Below are 18,076 nucleotides of genomic sequence, written 5' to 3'. Positions count from 1 at the left end.
TTTCTGATTGCAGCAAGAGAGTGGAGTGGAGAGTGTGCGAGCGGAGAGTGGGGAAAGAAGTGAGAGAGAAGGGGGCCGCTGGCCACTGGCAAATTGCAGACGGCAAATTAATGCCAGCGCATTTATTTTTGTCACAAATGCAAACAACAGCAACAACGACGTTGGCGTCTGGCGCTGCCAAAAGCGAAAGCAGCGCCAAGAAATAAATAACGCAAATAAATAAGAAAAGTGCCCCAGGGCACACACACACACACAGACACACACAAATAGAGAAACAGACAGACAGCGAGAGTGTGAAAAAGAGATAGAGCAATGGGCAACACAAGAGCAGGAGATGCGTCAATGTTGCAGCTGCCATTCCGCTGGCAACATGCAGCATCAGGCAGCATGCAACGGCGCAAAGGGCCAACAAATGATGAAAAATGTTTACAAAAGATTTTTTTTAGGCGGCCACGCCCACAAAAAGAGTCATGTTGCCAGCACATTTGCCAATTAATTTGAAGTTGTTGTCTTTCCCCTCCAACAATACTAATAACAACAACAACAACAGTAACTGCTGCTGTCAGTTAATGCTTGTTGTCGTTGTTGCTGTTGCTGCTGCTGCTGCAGGGGCATGAAATGTTGAACAAATAAATAAAGCAGCAGCAACAATAATAAAAGTATGTAGCAGTGGGAAAGGGGGCGAGCTTTGACAAGCCAATGCCATGACAAAACCCTCTGCAATGCTAAAAGCCACAGCAGCAACCCCAAGCGGAATCCCCTATCCCCAACCAAACCCCTTTCCACCCTTGTTGCTCTTCTTGCCACCAAACAGTCGCCACAATCTGTAAATTGCAAAAGTTGGACGCGTTTCCCTTCATTTTGCATACGTTTCATATTCATGTCGAGGAGCCACAGCAGCAGCAGCAACAACAACAACAACAACAACAACTGCAGCAGCAGTAGCAGCATTTCAGTGAGTTCGTTAATGCCACGCCCCTTTGGTTTGCTGACTGTGTTAGCCCAGACATGGCGACGCTGTCGCTGACGAGCTGTGTTTACAGTTAGAACGGCGGCAAATTGAATGTGCGTAAGTTGCAAAAAAGGGGGAAAACAAAATGCAATTCCAAATTGCGACATCAACAACAGCAACAGCAACAACGGAGGCCATTGCAATTTTCAAATTAAACCAAAAAGACAAACAACAAATGGAACGACAACAATGAAAAATTGCAGACTTTGCTGTTTTATCAATTAGCATATTGAGCATGAAATAAGTCTAAAACAATGTCTAGACAAAAGCGCCATCTAGCGACTAATTTTTTGCAGCGCTGATGACCTGCTGTTATCGCTGATCCGATATCGATTAACCGCTTTACCGTTGCATAGCCAATGACGTCATCGTCATTGTTATTGTCGCCTGTAGATTGATTATCGTCACATTGTCAACGATAACCAAAGAATATTGGGCACAGTGAGCAAATCGATTCAATTGTGAAATAGTTTCAGTTAAAAAATGTTGTTTATTTTGATGCTAGTTTTAAATTAAAAAAAAAAGAATTTAAATTTTATTATATTTTGTGGTTGAATTTTTGAATTTCAACCATTTTTTTTTTTTTAATTAATGATTTTGTTATTTTTTTACAATATTTATAATATAATATGAAATTGAAATTTCAAATTCTAAGCTAAACTCAATTAAAATGGTTGTAACAATTAAGCCATCACAATCCATTAACTATATATATATATTTTAATTTTTTTTTATTTCGTACAAATAAAATAAAAATTCCTGCCTTAGTGTTCAATTTTAATTTCAAATTAAAAAAATAAAATATATATTCTAAGCCGATGGCTAAATATTGTATTCAATTTATATATATACTATATACTAACAAAAAATAACACACTTTGCAACGCTGCCAAATTTTGTTTTGCAAATTAACCTAGCTTCGAGCTGTTAAGCAAGTCACATAATTTGAGTTTTGTCATTAACCTGCTGCTCATTTTGCAAACTCCCGTTTCTTTCCTTCTCTTTCCTCTGACTCCCTTCTCCACTACAATGTTGAATATTGGACACGCGCTTGTTGCATGTCTGCAGCGGTAATTTAAGTTGTCTTTTTGGCAACATGTCATTCATCAACACTTCTGTTAGCACCTGGCAGAAAAGTACCCTAAAAGTTAAACAAAAAGACAGACAACAACAAAAAGAGTAGAAAAGTGCAAATAATTATGCGAGCAGACGATGATAATTGACCTTGAACATTGAGTTGTAGTTGACGCTGGTTATCGGTCAACGTTTCGTATGCGCGATATTTTCACCACATCTAATCTAAGAGTTTTAAAATGCAGTGAAAGTGAACATATGAGCAGGACAAATAGATGTTTTTATTGTGTTGTGTAATGTCTTGTTGTTGTCCCTTTCGTTAGCTTTGTCTGTTCCTTGTCGCTGTCAGAGTTTTGCCTTTTCGGTTAATGTTTATTTTAAAAGCTCTACATCATATTCGAAAATAAATTAGCAAAGCAAACAAGCAAAAATAAATTGGGAAAAAGATCTGAAATTGTAGAAATTCAGCTCATTGTGTTAGTCTGAATCTCCCTGCTCTCTCTCTCTCCCTCTCCCTCTCCCTCTCTCTCTTTTTTTTTTTTTTTTTTTGTTTGTCTCGCACATTCTTTTGTTTATTTTTGCACTTTAATGGAAAACTGCGCGAAAAGAAGAGGCAACAAATCAAAAATTTCAGTCGAGTTGTCGATCTTGCGATCTGATCAGACAACGAGGCAGCCACCAGACAGTTGCTTTGATGTTTACATATCCGTCTGCTTGTCCAACTGTCTATCTTGTCTATCGAATCAACTATCTAACAGTAAGTGCAAACGTATCTTTGTATCTGTATCTACATATGTGTCGGTAAGCATTACGTTAGTTTAGCAAACATTTCTAGCGTCTGGACGGCGGTTATTCAATGCCAAATTTATGGGCTAGACGTGCTGCGAAATTAGCTGCCTGCCTGACGCTACCTTTCCGCTCTTTCTTCTTCTCTCTATTGACTCATTTGCCCCCACTTTATCCTCCAGGTATAATGCTTGCACGCGCACAATTTGTATGCCATCTTATTATGAATACCAAAATAAAAGAGGTTGCATAGACTATGATTTTTGTTTATGTAATTAATTTAACTAAATTTTGCAATTTATTTAAAATTAAGCTTATCATAAGTTTTAATTGTTTATTCAATATTTCCACTACAAGCTATGGACATTTATATATCATTAAAGTACTTCCCAAATTATATGTCTTTAATATTTATATTATTTAAATGACTTTTATAGTTTCATTAACGCAATTATATTGTTATAATGTTATCTTTTTATGTTTGCTACCTACAAAAGTTAAGTACTCCCGACATTATAGCATAAATTTATCAAGTTGTTAGACTATTCAAACATTATGCCCAAAATAGATACAATGCCTATGTTTATCTCGTTAAAAGCGTTAGCTCTAATAATCCTACAAGTTTCAGTTGAATCGTAAATGGTAGAAGTACAAATCTTCAAACACTTATAGTAATTTTAGTAAAAAATCTCTGTTATTTCGACGAAGCTTGTACCGTCTTGCTTAATTACTTATAGAGCATTGGCATAGTCGTGGTATTCGGTTATTTATCGTTGCCACTTGTCACAGTTTGATTGATGATGAACTGAACTTGAAACTGTTATTGCAAAAATCAATGAATGCTTTGATTTTCGCAGCAAACGAGACGATTCAAGTCGAGACAAGCTAAGTCGCGTCGCGACGCGTCGTTTTGACTTGAGTTGAGTCTTAAGATCAGCAACGAGAATAGAACTGTATATTAGATGAATGTACTGTGAAGCTGTGGCAACGATTTTGCCACAATGCGAAGGCCATATATCAAGCTGAAGCTGAAGCTGGATCTGAAGTTGTGGCCAATGAATGAGAGATTGACTGACTGAATGACTGAATACGTACGTATCCATGGGCCATTTGGCAAGAGCTCAGTGAGGCAGCTGTCAGTTGTACGACTGATAATTGTAACGCTAATTTTTATAAGTTGTGAGTATCTGTATCTGTTTCTGAGTCTCTGAATCTGCATTTGTTGTGCCTGATTTTGATGTCTCTTTGCTTTGATTTGTTAATTGCATTCTATGATACTTGTTATTTTTCTTGTTGTTCTTTATTTATATTTCAAGTGCAGGCTGCAACTTGTGATTGGCACTCTGAATTGTAGTTGTTGCCGTTGCTATAAATGCAAATATTTTAATTAACTAAATGCCATTTGCAATGTGCGGAAACTCAAATCAATGTCAGCTTGTAAATTGCGTATTATGCACACTAAATCACATTTTTTGAACCTTAGATATAGTCCGCATTTGGTTTTTCGTGCCACGTGACATCATTTGTTATGCCACATGCGGCAGACATAATAAACAATGAAGAAGCCAACTTCAACTCCAGCTCTAACTACAAATTTGTCGTCAGTTGCTGTCGCGAATCGACGCGTCGTCACCTTCTGTTGATGTGTGCAAAACTTTGTCGCTTCGCGCCGCGGCCAATGACCAGACAATGACCCAACCGGCCAGCGCCATTAGCATTATCATCGGGCCCGGGTTCCAGTCGACAATGCCAGTTACAATAACAACAACAACAGCAACAATCACACACGGCGTCGGCGACAACGTCGGCAACGACGAAGCAGCAATAAAAATTATTAACATTTAAACGCTGCTTTGAAAAAGCCACACGCAGCGACCGCCAAATGCCGTCGTCAATTGACCAAGCTCCACGGCACGCACAGTGGTTTCAAGTTGTCAATAAATAGAAAATAAATATTGTTTTTATCTTTCCTTGAAGTCTTTTAAGAATAATAATTTTTTTTTTTTTTCCTTGGCTTTAGCAGCGGAGCAAATAATCTTCTTAAAGGAAAGGTTTGCCCAAAAGTTATAATAAAACTGATTCCACTGTTTCAATGTTTTATAAACATTAAATAAAAACAATTGCAAATTGAACTAAATTGTGATAATTCCAAGAAACTATTGTTAATTATAGTGAATATTAGATAAGAATTAGGGAATTAGAAAACAGAGGCTTACACTGAAATGTACATTACCACAACTAGAATAGTAAGTTAGACTTAGAAAGATGATTATAAAATCAAAACACAAGCCAATTATCGCATTAAGAAACTTTGCAAACTTGTAAAGTAGCAATTAATAGGATTTTATTATAATAATAATAAAAAAGAATTTTGTGATATATATATTGTATTTTTTTTCAATAATTTCATATTAAAGAAATAATTAAAATAAATAAAAATTGACAAAGAAGAAATACCTCAATTTAAAAACAAATATGTTTTTAATTTATAGTTGCTTTTTTTGGTAATTAACTTTTGGAATGATCATTAATGGAAGGTTTAAAATAATCTTTAATCGATTAAAATGATATATCGAAACATTTTGACAAAGCACCATGTTTAGGATCTTCTCACCACTGTGCGGACAGTGTCATTGTAATCATGATGTTTACGATCATCAGCATAAACCATCAACGCTTTGGTACTTTAAGACACATGCGGCTAGCCGCGGGCAAAGCTCAGGCAAATCAACAATAACATTTGGGTTACTAAAACAGCAAAACGACGACGACATGGTCGTAATAGCTCCGAACCCCAAAACGAAGCGAGAAATGAAAACCGAAGCCAAAAAGCGGAACTTGTAATATTATTTCGTGTATTTCACGTTTAGCGAGGTGTCGCTAGCGCAGTTGTTCTTGTTGTTGTTGTTGTTGTTGTTGCTGTTGTTGCTGTTGTAAGTGTTGATATTGTTGTTGTTGTTGTAAACTAGCTGGTGTCTGGCTTAATGAGCTGGCGGCTTTTTTCGCTAGTCTCACGGCCCAATTGCAAACTAATTGCAAACGCAAACGTTTGAGCCAAAAAGGGGGATAGAGAGTTGTGAAAAGAGTCGGTAGAGAGAGGTGTTCAGGGAGGAGAGAAGGGAGAGAAGCAGTTGAGCCGACACCTGAGATGCACTTGAGCGCAAATAATGGCACACGACATGGCTCGGAGATTTGTAGATCTGACTTTATTATTATTTATTTTTATTTTTATGTTTTTTTTTTTTTTGGGTTGTGGTCAAGTTGCAGCCACATGTTGCCAATTTGAATTAGAATATTAAACGTCAGGCGTGTGTTTTGGGGCGTGGCAATAATGTGACAGCTTTTATCTTGTCTCTAACGTTCATTTATAATGTCAACATAACAATTTCTGCTTATCTAATTGCAACAATTTCATGCTACAATCCAAAGCCAAGTCCAGTTCCACGCAACATGCAGCGAGGCAGATGAGCAGGTGTTTTGCAATAAGTGCCAGGCATGTCGCTGACTAAAAAGACAGACGACACAAAAGAGAAAAGTTGAGGATGCAACATTGCAACAGAGCCTTAAGTCTCTAGAAGTCTAACGTCTTAGACGACGGTCGCTCGCGACTTTTATCTTTCACTTCGTCGTGGTCGGCAAGACAAAGTTTGCCTTAATTTGACTAGACTTACGCATTTAGAACCGGAAATGTACGAGTCAACTGTCATTTTGTGCAAATGACACAAAAGACGACAGCCACAGCGAGACAGCGAGACTGGGAGAGGCCAAAGGAGTTCTTGCTCCATCTTGCAACATGAAATGGAGCTGCAACAACCACGACGACATAGATGAATGGCTGTGTGGACTTCGCACAGCTGCCCGAAGGGGACTTATACTCATACGTACTTGTAACTGCCCTCGTATTAACTTTTCGAGTTCTTTAAACTCAAGTTGCAATTGTCTACATACCTGCAATTAAAAGAGAACAGAAATAAAAAAATTTAGTTTCATGCTTTGCATATATTTTAAGATAAGTATTGAAAGAATAAGTCTAAAACTAAAATCCCTCACAAATATCCGTTCGGTTTTGCGAAAACTGTGATTGATTGACTTTTCCAATTCTAAATATTTGTCAATTTTGGCATAGTTTTTTAAAAAAAAATTTGTATCGAATTTAGAGTTTTGTTTTAAATTAAATTAAAGATATTTAAATATATTTAATATTATATATTCATATATATATTCATGATCTAAATGAAATATTTATATACACATACTTTAATGTACAGTTCGTAAGCTCCCTAAAAAGATTCATAAGTGTAACATGTGATAATTGTATTTGTAGTTATGAAATACTCATTCTGAATTTAATCATACCACAATACAAAGTACACCGATAAGAAATTGATGTTTCGCTTAAATGTTCTTAAGAAAAACGCTTAAATATGAAACTTAACATTCAATTTACAATTTAAAGGCGAAAGTTACGGAAAATATCCGCTTGATAAGACATTAACTGATAATGGAGTACTTCATTCTTCCGCCCATTGATCTCGAACGTCTCTACACGTTTCCCTCATTCACTCACTCTCAAAACCCCTTCTCTTTGATACGCATAATTAGATTTTTACTGTGTTGACTGTCAGTATGCCATGACAAAGATGCCAACAAAGTCAAACTGCAGAGACCTCAGAGATGAGGATGATGTTGTTGTTTATGTTGATGTTGATGATGATGCGGTCCATTTGGCAGCACAGAGAGTGTCAAGTGATGACATCTCCCGTTGACCTTCAAGCGGGCGGCTTTTCTCAATGAAATGTGGATCACACACACACACACACAAGGGCGCTAGCAGCTCAACAAATTCTTACTTGAAAGCGAAGCAACGTCTGTCGTAAGTCTTCCGAAAAACAAAAAAAAAATCAACTCAAGTGAATATTATCAGCAACAATAACAACAACAACAGCAACTATGAGCACATACTCAAAGATTGGCGTTAATTTTCTTATCAAGCACAAAAACAAAAAGCAAAAACAATAATAATATTAGACAAGAAAATTTCAAAATATTATAAAAAAAAATAGAACAAAAAATTGGCGACGATGTCGCGACGACCAGACAAAAATAAAATTCAGCGATAAGCAAAGCAAATAAAATAAAACAATCGCAAAAAAAACACGCAGAGAAAATACAACAATAACAATAACTTCAGTTAGACCCCAACGGAACAACAACGAGAATCAAATAGAAATGCTCTAATTGAGAGCCTGCATGACTAACAGATGCCCATCATCAATTATATGTATAAATACATATTATGCGATTTTGGTGTAATTTTTAGAGTATATCATTAACATTCTTAACTATTTGCAAACTAAATATAAAGTAATTTTTGATCAAACTTTGCATGTAATTTGATTTTAATAATCTTTGCTGCTGTCCAAAAGTATTGTAATATTTTAAAACTATATGTCTCTATTCTTTGATTACTGGGTATAAGAGCCAACAAAAATGGCGCACGTTAAGAGCAAAAGGCAATGACAGTAGGGAAGAAATGTATAAAAATCATTGGCGCTTGGCCAATTGTCAGCAGCAACAACAAGAACTGTCGACAGCAGAGTGGGGAAAAACAAATAAAATATATCTCAATGTGTATAATATTCATAAATGTATATGCTAACAAATAAACATAAATATGTATAGGCAAGTGCGAGTAAGTATGTGTGTACGAGTAAATAGCCTGAAGACAGAGGCAAAGGCAAAATTCAAATAGAGCAAAGCAAATGAGACGCAAAAGCTAAAGACTAGACAGAACAACAGAGCCAAAGTTTCATATTTTCTGTGGCTCTCTCTCATTACCATTCGCTCTCACTCTTGCTCAATGCGTGAGGAGATGCATATGAAAAACCCAGCGAAATGTTTTAATTAAAATTGTCTTAATTTATAATTTATGTTGGCGGCATTAATTCGCAGGCAACGTCGCCGATTGACGGGACGGCACTAATTCACAGCTGGACAAAGTATCTAAGAGATACACAAAGATACAAATATCTACTTGTAACAACTACTTGCGACGAATATTTAAAACAAATTGCTTTCGACATTTATGAATATATTCTATTGTTGGGTATAGTTGAAAATAATGGTAATAATTGCAAACGATACACCTTTAGCTAAGCTACAAGAATTTTGGAAAAATAGGGATCACAAAAATTAATTAATATTAAATTATGAATCATTAAAAAAAGTTTGAATTAGGTTTATGATTCATAAGCATTCCATAAAACAGCAAAACCGGACAGAATGATTAAGAAAATTATACTGAGATAATATAGGAAAATATTTGAATATCTAAATGATGCTTAATTTTTATGGAATAAAAATAGTTTCATGTGAAACATTTATAGATACATTATTATAAGTGTATAAATCATCTTTGAATTTTAAAACAAAATTTTCTATTTAAAATGCAGTTTTGTAAAAGCTGCTATAATAATATAATGTTGATAGAAAGTAATAGAATTTAAAAACAAAATACCCTATTTGAAGTCCCACTTAGCATTTTCAGAAAATTGTCAATAAATTGTTTGTAAAACTCAATTTTGAGTTGACAAAAGAATATGTGTAGCTTTGTGAAAGGCAAAGTATATTATCTGTCACGTGCTCATCCCTAATAGCAGCTGGGAGTTTTGTATTAGCACTGACTGTGACTGCGACTGCGACTGTAGCTCAAGTTGAAATTTAAAGTTGAAACTGAAGTTGTAATGGAATGTGCACACCCCTAACGCAAAAGTGCCACATCTAACCTCTTACAATTCCAGCTTGGGCACATAAAAAACGGATTTCTGTGTGCGCGAGCGTCCCCAATGAAAACGAAGTCAGGCAGCAGGAAAGGAGCAGGAGCTAAAGAAATAGCAGCGACAGTTGAGTACAACGCACCGACAATGAGGTCGACGAGGACGACAAGAACGATGACGACATGTTGCCCCCCAATTGGCAGAAGAGTGAACGCATTGTCATTGAAAGGAACTTGAACGGCGAGTAGGAAGCACAAACAACAATGCAACTTGGCATCTAACAAAGCAAGGAAGAATTGGAAGCAGAGGGCACCGACTGAAGGCGGCCAGGGGCAGCGACCGCAGCAGGTTCGGTAAACGAGTTCAGCAACAACGACGACGTCATCATCATGTCCTGCATGGACAAAGTCTTTAACCTTTCAAGGATTTTCTAGACATTGCCAAGTCACATTTATTGAACATTTGGTCTAACAACTGGCAATGCTTGCTTGTTAGGGTTTTAACAATAGCAGAGAGGGCAACGAGGAGAGAGGAAATGACGATATACATATATACTTGGAGGGGAGATCGTCTTTGCCTGGCAACAGCAAACTGTGTGCAGATCTCATATCAGGATAAATGCTGAGACGAGTGCAAAAATCTAATAAATTCAACTTGCGAAATGGGGGGAAAAACAGAGAGTGCATAAGTGTCCCGCACAAAAGTTGATGAACTTTAAGCTAAAGTGAGGGCAACTGACTGCGAAGAAAAGAGACCGAAAGAGAGGGAGAGATAGGGAGGGATGGAGATTGCGTTACGCACTAAGTTGAGCTACCTGAAAGCAGCAACTCCTACCCTAAAAACTGATAATAACAAAGAAACTGCCTTAAGCAAAGTACGAGTATTCTGTATAGAAATCATACAAACTGTTTACGAGGGAGGTACTTAAAGTTGACAGAACTAAGTAAATAATATACAAATATTAAACAATACAAATAAATATACAATCAAATGTTGAAAAGATAAACTATAAGATAAAGTAAAGTTTTATTTTAGATCTATACAAATTTAATTAAAGAAAAAGTTCTATTCGCATTGAAAAATTGGTTGTTTTTCAGTTTTTATATTTAAAATTTTGTGAAATTGTTCATTACACAACTAGTTTTCTCTTTTTATATTTAATGCCAAATATTTTTTTGCCAAAACACTAAAAATTTACAATAATTTGATTTTTGAATGAATAAATACGTAGGATCTTTTTATTGATCTGTGTACTTTATATGCATATGCTTATTTAAAGAAAAACTTCAATATTCTTTTTCTAATTCGAGATGGACTATTTAGTCTCTTTCTTGGGGTTTATTATTACTATTTTATATTCCTTTATGAACTCTCATTAATGTCATACCTATAACTATATCACACTACATGTACACATGTGCACAAATTTATGCTATAAAATAGATCCAAGCAACCCTAACTTCCAAGGTGTTGCTTTGTCCTGAATGCTCTACGCATATTGCCAAACTGAAAAGCAACGCAATTTACTTTTGTCTTTTGGGGTTGGCTTTTGTGGCTTTTGTGTGCTGTAGATAGAAAGGATACTCGGACTCGTATGTTTGCTAGGGGTTGTCCTACTCATTGTTGTTGTTGTTGTGTTTTCTTTAATGTCTTAGGTCAGAAGAAGGGAAGAATGAACAGAGGGAATAGGAAAACACGCACTTTCGTCAATATTTGCAATGCGTTTGCAATTAAAAATTTAAAAAGCTGCTAAAGCAAAAAAAAAGAAGATAAAACCATCATTAATAATTAGCATTGCCCCAGGGAGCAAAGGGTTGCATTGCATTGAAGGAAGGAAGTAGGATGAAATTGGGGGCAACTCGTATGGTTTAATTGCCTTTTTTGCCAAAGATTAATGCCTGGCGATAGAGCGCTGCAAATTGCCATCGATAAAGGATAAAAGATAACTGCAAAACTGAAGCAAATTTGTCATTAAAAGATAATGAAAGGAAAAATTAAAGAAACTCGTTGTACTACGTATACGTAACGCAAGGAATAGATCTTAAAAGGCAACGGAACTTGTTATATGCTATTCAGTCTCTTAAATATTGTTATAGACTGCGTTTCTCTGTTTTATTTTATTTTCTTTTTGCCATTTCACACATAAATTTGATTTATTTGCTGCCTATTTTTAAACGCAAAGCCAAAGGCGATGAAGACGTCGGCTAATTGTTGCTGACATAGCTAGAACAAGCATAAGAGAAAAACAACAACTGGACTGTACTTATACCTAAAAGAAAGATATTCTTAATTTAGACAAGAGAGGAGGCACAGAAGTACTCTTTACTATTGGAAGGCACAAACTTGCAGTTATAAATTTTGAGCTTAGCTATTGATAGATAATAACGAACAACATTATCATAGTCTTATTTTAATCTTGAGATAATATCCACATGTATTTGTATTTAAGAAAATCTATATAAAAAGCTTCTAAATTTGATTAATATTTCGTAATGTTTATATTACGCATTTATTCAAGACGACAGAAATTATATTTTTAAGTTTTATTATTTATTTTCTTTATTTTTAACTAAAAACAGTCGAAATAAACTATTAGCACATCAGATAAAAATTAATAAATAAGATATTCTAAAAACCAAGTAAACAAAAACATTTTTCAAAATCAAATATTTTAGAAACATTTCTTAAATCATTCAAAGCGCCACCTAAAAACAATTTTTGACATATTCTTCGTCTTCTATTCTAGTTCAACGCATAGCTAATATGCCCTGTTTAAGAGCAAAATGAGAAATTCCCATAAATTTTAAATATTTTGCTTGTTTGCACTTTCGGCATATTTTTTCAAAATTATTTCACTTTGTTGTTAAATTTTTTTTTGCTTTTGTTGCATTTGTTGGCAGTCAAAATTGTTTGTCGTTTGTCGTCGACGTCGACGTGAACGTAGACCACGCCCACATCAATTTTACTGTCTGTGAGTTCTCTATTTTATTTTCATTGCAAGTCTCTTGTCTATTTTACACATTTTTTTAATGAACAAAATATTTTCGCTTGAGAGGAAAAAACGAATGAAAGAAAAATAATAATTTTTCAAACGAATTTCATGAGAATTTAGCATGAGCTGGTTGCCTGTTGGCGGTTGTCTATTGACGGTTTTGTGAATAGGTGGGCTGGCTGCTGGTTTTAACAAAAGTCCCGGCAAGACTTTGGCAAGGTTGTCGCCTGGTTGACTCATGCGAAGAGGTCCACAACTATTGGGAAGCTGCCTCTCAATGAATTCCAACAATGTGCGCCATAATTAACTTGAAAATGCGCCAATGGAAAAATGGAAAATGGAAAATTACTTTGCCGTGTTGACTTAACGTTCAGTGGGTCAAATGCGTTTTGGTTTTCCGACGAATCAGTCTCGGCTTATAGTTGGCTAAAACCACTTAAGGTATTTAACCAAAAAGCGCTCTGCAGAATTTAACCGCCGAAATGCTTGATAAATTGCATAACTCGAGACGGACGCAACATCAAACAGCTGCAAGCAACTGTGCAACGTTGGCAAGTGGGGCACACAGACATTTCCATGTTGTCTTTTTAAGGTCATGGCGCAAAACCAACTGCAATTGGCATAATTGAGCCGCAAGTAGGCGGCATGGGCGTGCCAACGAGAAATAACAACTACAACAACAACAATTGCGGCAGCACATGGTTGAAATGGCAATGGCAACAAGTTGCAACTTACAACATTTATTTATTTTATTTTAACGATACAAATTTATTTACATTTATCAATTACTTTAAGCATGCCCCAAAATGTTGCCAACATTAAACATATACAAAATGTTACATGCAACATTTAAGCAACTAGAGTTATTTATATATTCATTTCCAATTTAATTATATATTATTTTTAATTTTATAAATAACTTAATCCACATTTGCTGCATCTGGAGTATGCCGCCAAATGTGGCCAACATTGGCCCACAATTTATTTTCTGCTGGCCAACATTTTGGCCAATTGGCAACTGGCAACCGGTTCAGCGGCCCAAATAATTGCCATTGCCTGACTTGACTGGGTTTTTCAAATCAAGTTCAAAACTGCAATTTTATTAGTGCTGTTGGTGATCATGATTATGTTCAGATTGATAATGATGTGAAGGAAAACTTACAGCAAAAAAAAAAAAAAAAAATAGCAACAGTTGACGCATTTTTTCAATGGCCGTTTACATAAGCCAAGGGCTTTCGGGACAGACATTGCAGGCAATTAGACGATGACGACGATGACAACGACGACGACGACTGAGTCGGCTCAGACACTTGGCCAACAACAATCTTGAGAGTTGCCTGTCACGTGTACAGAGTCAATAGATTGCACAATGCGGCGTAAAGTGCGCTTGGTAAGGGGCAAAGGGGGCAGAAAGAGAGAGAAAGAGAGAGGTAGTCGGTAGCGACAATCAAGAGGTCGCTCGCTTTTGCTTTGCTGCGTCAATATTTCCGTAAGCAACAGCGAGCGAGAGAAGGAAGTGAATACAGAGAAAGAGCTAGCTAGAGAGTGAGAATGAAACACAGAGCGAGAGCGCAATTTGTGGCAGCTGAGAGAGACCGTCAGACATTTCATTAATTACAAAAATAAGTAACAACGTTATAGTCGTGTCCCTGACTTAAAGATACCCGTTACTCAATTCAAATAATCAAAAGCCAAATCAATCTTAGCTATCGTAATATTTATCGATATTGAAGATCACCATCAAAAAGAACTTTCTATCTTGAAAACTTTGGGATTGATGGCGTAACAGATTTTACAAAATACTGTCATGTCTATGAGCTTCATATTTAGTTACTTTAGCTCATGTTATCTCTGAGATCTGTTCGTTTAAACAGACGGACTTGATGTTGATCAAGAATAAATATCCTTTATTCATCTGTCACGCCTCCTCTTCGCTGAAATATACCCTTGTACTCTGCGAGTAACGAGTACAACAATGCACAACAACAGCAAAACAAGAACATAACAACAACAACTGCAACAAAGAATTTCTTAATGCACGTTACTTTATAATTACACAAAATACCCCCTAATATCCCTCCTTGTCACCCCCTTAATACCACACCCGCCCCCTAGACTGGTAATTTCTTCGTCGCGTTGTCAGCTTCTAATATTTCATTAGCCGAGAGTCGCGTGTCTGCCGACTTGAAGCCGCGTCAGCCACGTCAGACTTGAGGTAGGACAGGGGAAGATACGTAGAAAGCGGTTAAGGGAGGAGGAGGGGTTACTAGTACGCTTTGGGGGCAGCCACTTTCAGGTTATATGCGCACAATTTTTGTGTGCCAATTAAAAAAAAAAAAAAAAAGACCTCAAGCGCGGCTTGTGCGGGTTGCAAGGTGCGGGGTGCCAGGGTGGGTATTTTCAGAGGTGTGGGTGAGTTGGGGAAGGTCTATTGCATTCGGAGATTGAGCTAACAACAATGTAACTGGCCACAGTGAGCGCATTTTATAGTTCAGTGCCTGCGACAACAACAACCAATGTGGGTAAGGCAAGACCTTAAAAAAACTAAACTTAACAACCGAACGAATCTTAGATGCTCTGCTGAGAATATTAAGAAAATTAACTGGATGAAAAGTAGGCAGTTAATATATCCATTATTTTGATACGAGTAAATAATATATATATTCGAGAACTAATTGTTTAAAAATATTAATCTTGAAAAAAATAAAAATAATAAAACTAAAACAAGCATTCATATGTATTATGGACATAGTACAAAATATTAACATTATTTTAATGATGTTTTTTAATATATTTATTTGGAAAATCTATTTTTTTTTTTTTATGTATTAATAAAATTATTCTAACTGATATTATGAATATCAACACTACCATGCCTAATAGTATAAATTATTATTTCGTTTGCGAAATGAATAGAAAATAGAGTTATGCCCCAATTTCTGTGCCAAAGTAGTTGCATTAACTAATGCAAATGTTTGTTAGTGTATTGACAGCGTCATTGCTGTTGTCTTGGGGTATTACATTTTGTGGCATCCACGGCGTCACCAGTAACAACATTTTGTTGGGCACTATGCAAATGTGCATGGGAGTGTATGTGTGTATGTTTGTGTGACGACAATATCATTTACAACAAGCAAATGGCGTTGACGTGTTGGCTAAGAGGCGACTGGTAGCGGGTGTTGTTGCTGCTGTTGTTGCTGCTGTGGCTGTTGCTGCTGTGGCTGTTGCTGTTGCATTTGCCGCCATGTCGCGCAAAATTTACAATTGACGTCGTTGTCGACGTTGTTGCTGTTATTGTTTGTTTTGGTTTTATTTTTTTGCAATGCTCTCCCATAGCTAGACACTTAGCCCCAAGCTCACTCATGCGCAGTGACAGGCGGCTGCAACAACTACAACAACAACAGCAGCAACAACAACAATAGCTGCCACATTTGACGTGCAAAACGTCTAGAATTTCTCTTGACGGCTTTTGGTTCGATGCTAAACACGAGTAGCCGTTGAAATTCAAAACACCCACCCAACAACAGCAACAACAACAGCAGCAACATTAACAATAGCAACAGCTGCACGCAAATCTAACACAATTTTGTTATTTTTCGGCAGAACAGCATCAACAATTCTCTGGGTTATTGTTGTTGCTATTATCGCGTGTGAAAGTGCCGCCAGAGATTTCAGCCCAGACACGAAAGTTATAAAGATTTAACTTTTGAGATTTGTACACATTTTATTTTGAACAACATGTAATGTTGTTGTTTGATAAAGTTTGTGAAGAGGTCGGGCTAAGACGGGTTGTGTTTCATTATCTAAATGCCCCATAAAACGTATGTCAAGTCTCGTCTTACAACTGCTGTCAATCAATTTCTTCTTGACAAGTGCAAAAGTAGAAACCAAACCCAATTGCAAACCGAAACCACATTGCCAACCGTTACACATTTGACAAGTTTACAACTGTGCAGATTGAAAATGCTGTGGGATTTTTCTTAAAGTTTATCATTTATATTCTATACACTAATTTTCTAAAAATGCAGCAATGAAATAAAGCAAATGAACTAAGATAATAATAATAAAATAATCACTTTAGCTCTGTAAACTAAGAAGAAAAAAAACTTTATTTTTAGCTTCAAATTTAATCGAATCAGTATGAAAAAAAAATTCAAATTTCTAAGTTTTTCAATTAATTGTACTAAATATTCGAATATTCAGAAATTTATCATTACTAAAAATGGGCTTAAGATATGTTTCAAAATAAATTAATTTTCATTTAATTTATGAAAGTTACAAGGGAAATGAACAAAAACGTTAAAGATTATCGTAAGATTAAAAAAAAGATACAAATAGAAAGTCAAGTTATTCATAATTTATATATATTTAATATTTAAGCAATATTTTGTACCAGAAAACTATTTTCGAAACAAGTCGAAACAGTTAAATCAGGGCCAAAATTGCATTACAAATTATATATTATGTAAAGATAGAATGAAATATATAGTAAACATAACTAACAAAACTATTTCAAAAACTATAGACAAATGGACCCTTTAGAAGAGTATAATAATTAGTCAAATTAAAGAGTCAAATCAGACTAAAACTGCATTCGACAATTTCGGTTCAATTTTGTTGATAAATTGGCATACTTCTCTGTCCCTCTCTTTCTCCCACTCTGTCGCTCTCTATTCATTAGTCTGATTTTCTTTCTCTTTGTGTCTCTCTCCCTTCCTCTTTTACAATGTCGATAAATAATCAAAGTTTAAATCAGTATTGACTCCTTTCTCTTTCTTTCTAGTTATCTCTATTTTTAAAAAGAAAATAGTCACAATACAAAAAATATGATCCCGGTGATGTCGCTGTTGTTGTTATTCTATCTATTACTTTTTAATTAATTTCTTTTGCTTTTTTCATTGCTGGCGCGACTTTTATCGAATAGAAATGCAATTAGTGGAAAAAAAAATATGTGTTCGTAATTTTTTTTTTACAATTTTATGAATGCGAAATCGAAATTCATATAATTTAGAAAATTATTTTGATTGCCAATATGTACGGTGGATAAACTTCAATTGGCTGCCCGATTAGCGATGATTGTGTTGAGGAAAGAGAATACAGTGATAACTCCAAAGACTTGAAGGAGTCAACTCATTGCCAATTTCCGCCTAGACGGACCAAGCAACCGTTAAGCAAATAGGAAGGAAATAAACAAGGTCCAAAAGCAGACAGAACTAGAACCTGAACTCAGACCAAGACCAAGATACAGATGCAAATAAAGAGAGAGACATAGCAAAGGGGAGAGGGATAACCAGTGAAGCAAGTCGCCATCGCCATAGACCGTCACCTGTGCCAGGTGTAAACTGTCAGATGTTGCGAGTAGTCAGGGGAGCGGGTGGAAGAGGTGGTAGGGTCTATAACGTCTGACGGAAACGTTGGCCAGCGAGAACATGGGAA

The 18,076-nt window shown here is 35.9% G+C and overlaps 1 protein-coding gene across 4 annotated transcripts in view; it reads right to left on the bottom strand.

The window, feature by feature from the left end:
* The window catches only part of LOC117782051 (ski oncogene), a 98,215-nt gene that overhangs the window by 72,451 nt on the left and 7,688 nt on the right, over positions 1-18,076 (bottom strand). The window contains exon 2 of one of the 4 annotated variants that reach the window (XM_034618974.1): positions 1,980-2,153. The exons of 2 other annotated variants lie outside the window; for them this stretch is intronic. In XM_034618974.1, the coding sequence (XP_034474865.1) occupies positions 2,112-2,153 (42 nt within the window). In that variant the 3' untranslated portion in view covers positions 1,980-2,111. Of the gene's footprint in view, positions 1-1,979; positions 2,154-5,830; positions 6,821-18,076 lie in introns of those variants that run through there. One more of the 4 variants, XM_034618972.1, reaches the window with a different exon arrangement.

Source organism: Drosophila innubila (genome assembly GCF_004354385.1).
Source record: "Drosophila innubila isolate TH190305 chromosome 2L unlocalized genomic scaffold, UK_Dinn_1.0 4_B_2L, whole genome shotgun sequence".
Lineage (NCBI taxonomy): Eukaryota > Metazoa > Arthropoda > Insecta > Diptera > Drosophilidae > Drosophila > Drosophila innubila.
The sequence above is the reverse complement of the archived record's forward strand: the minus strand, read 5'-3'. Positions and strand labels throughout refer to the sequence as shown.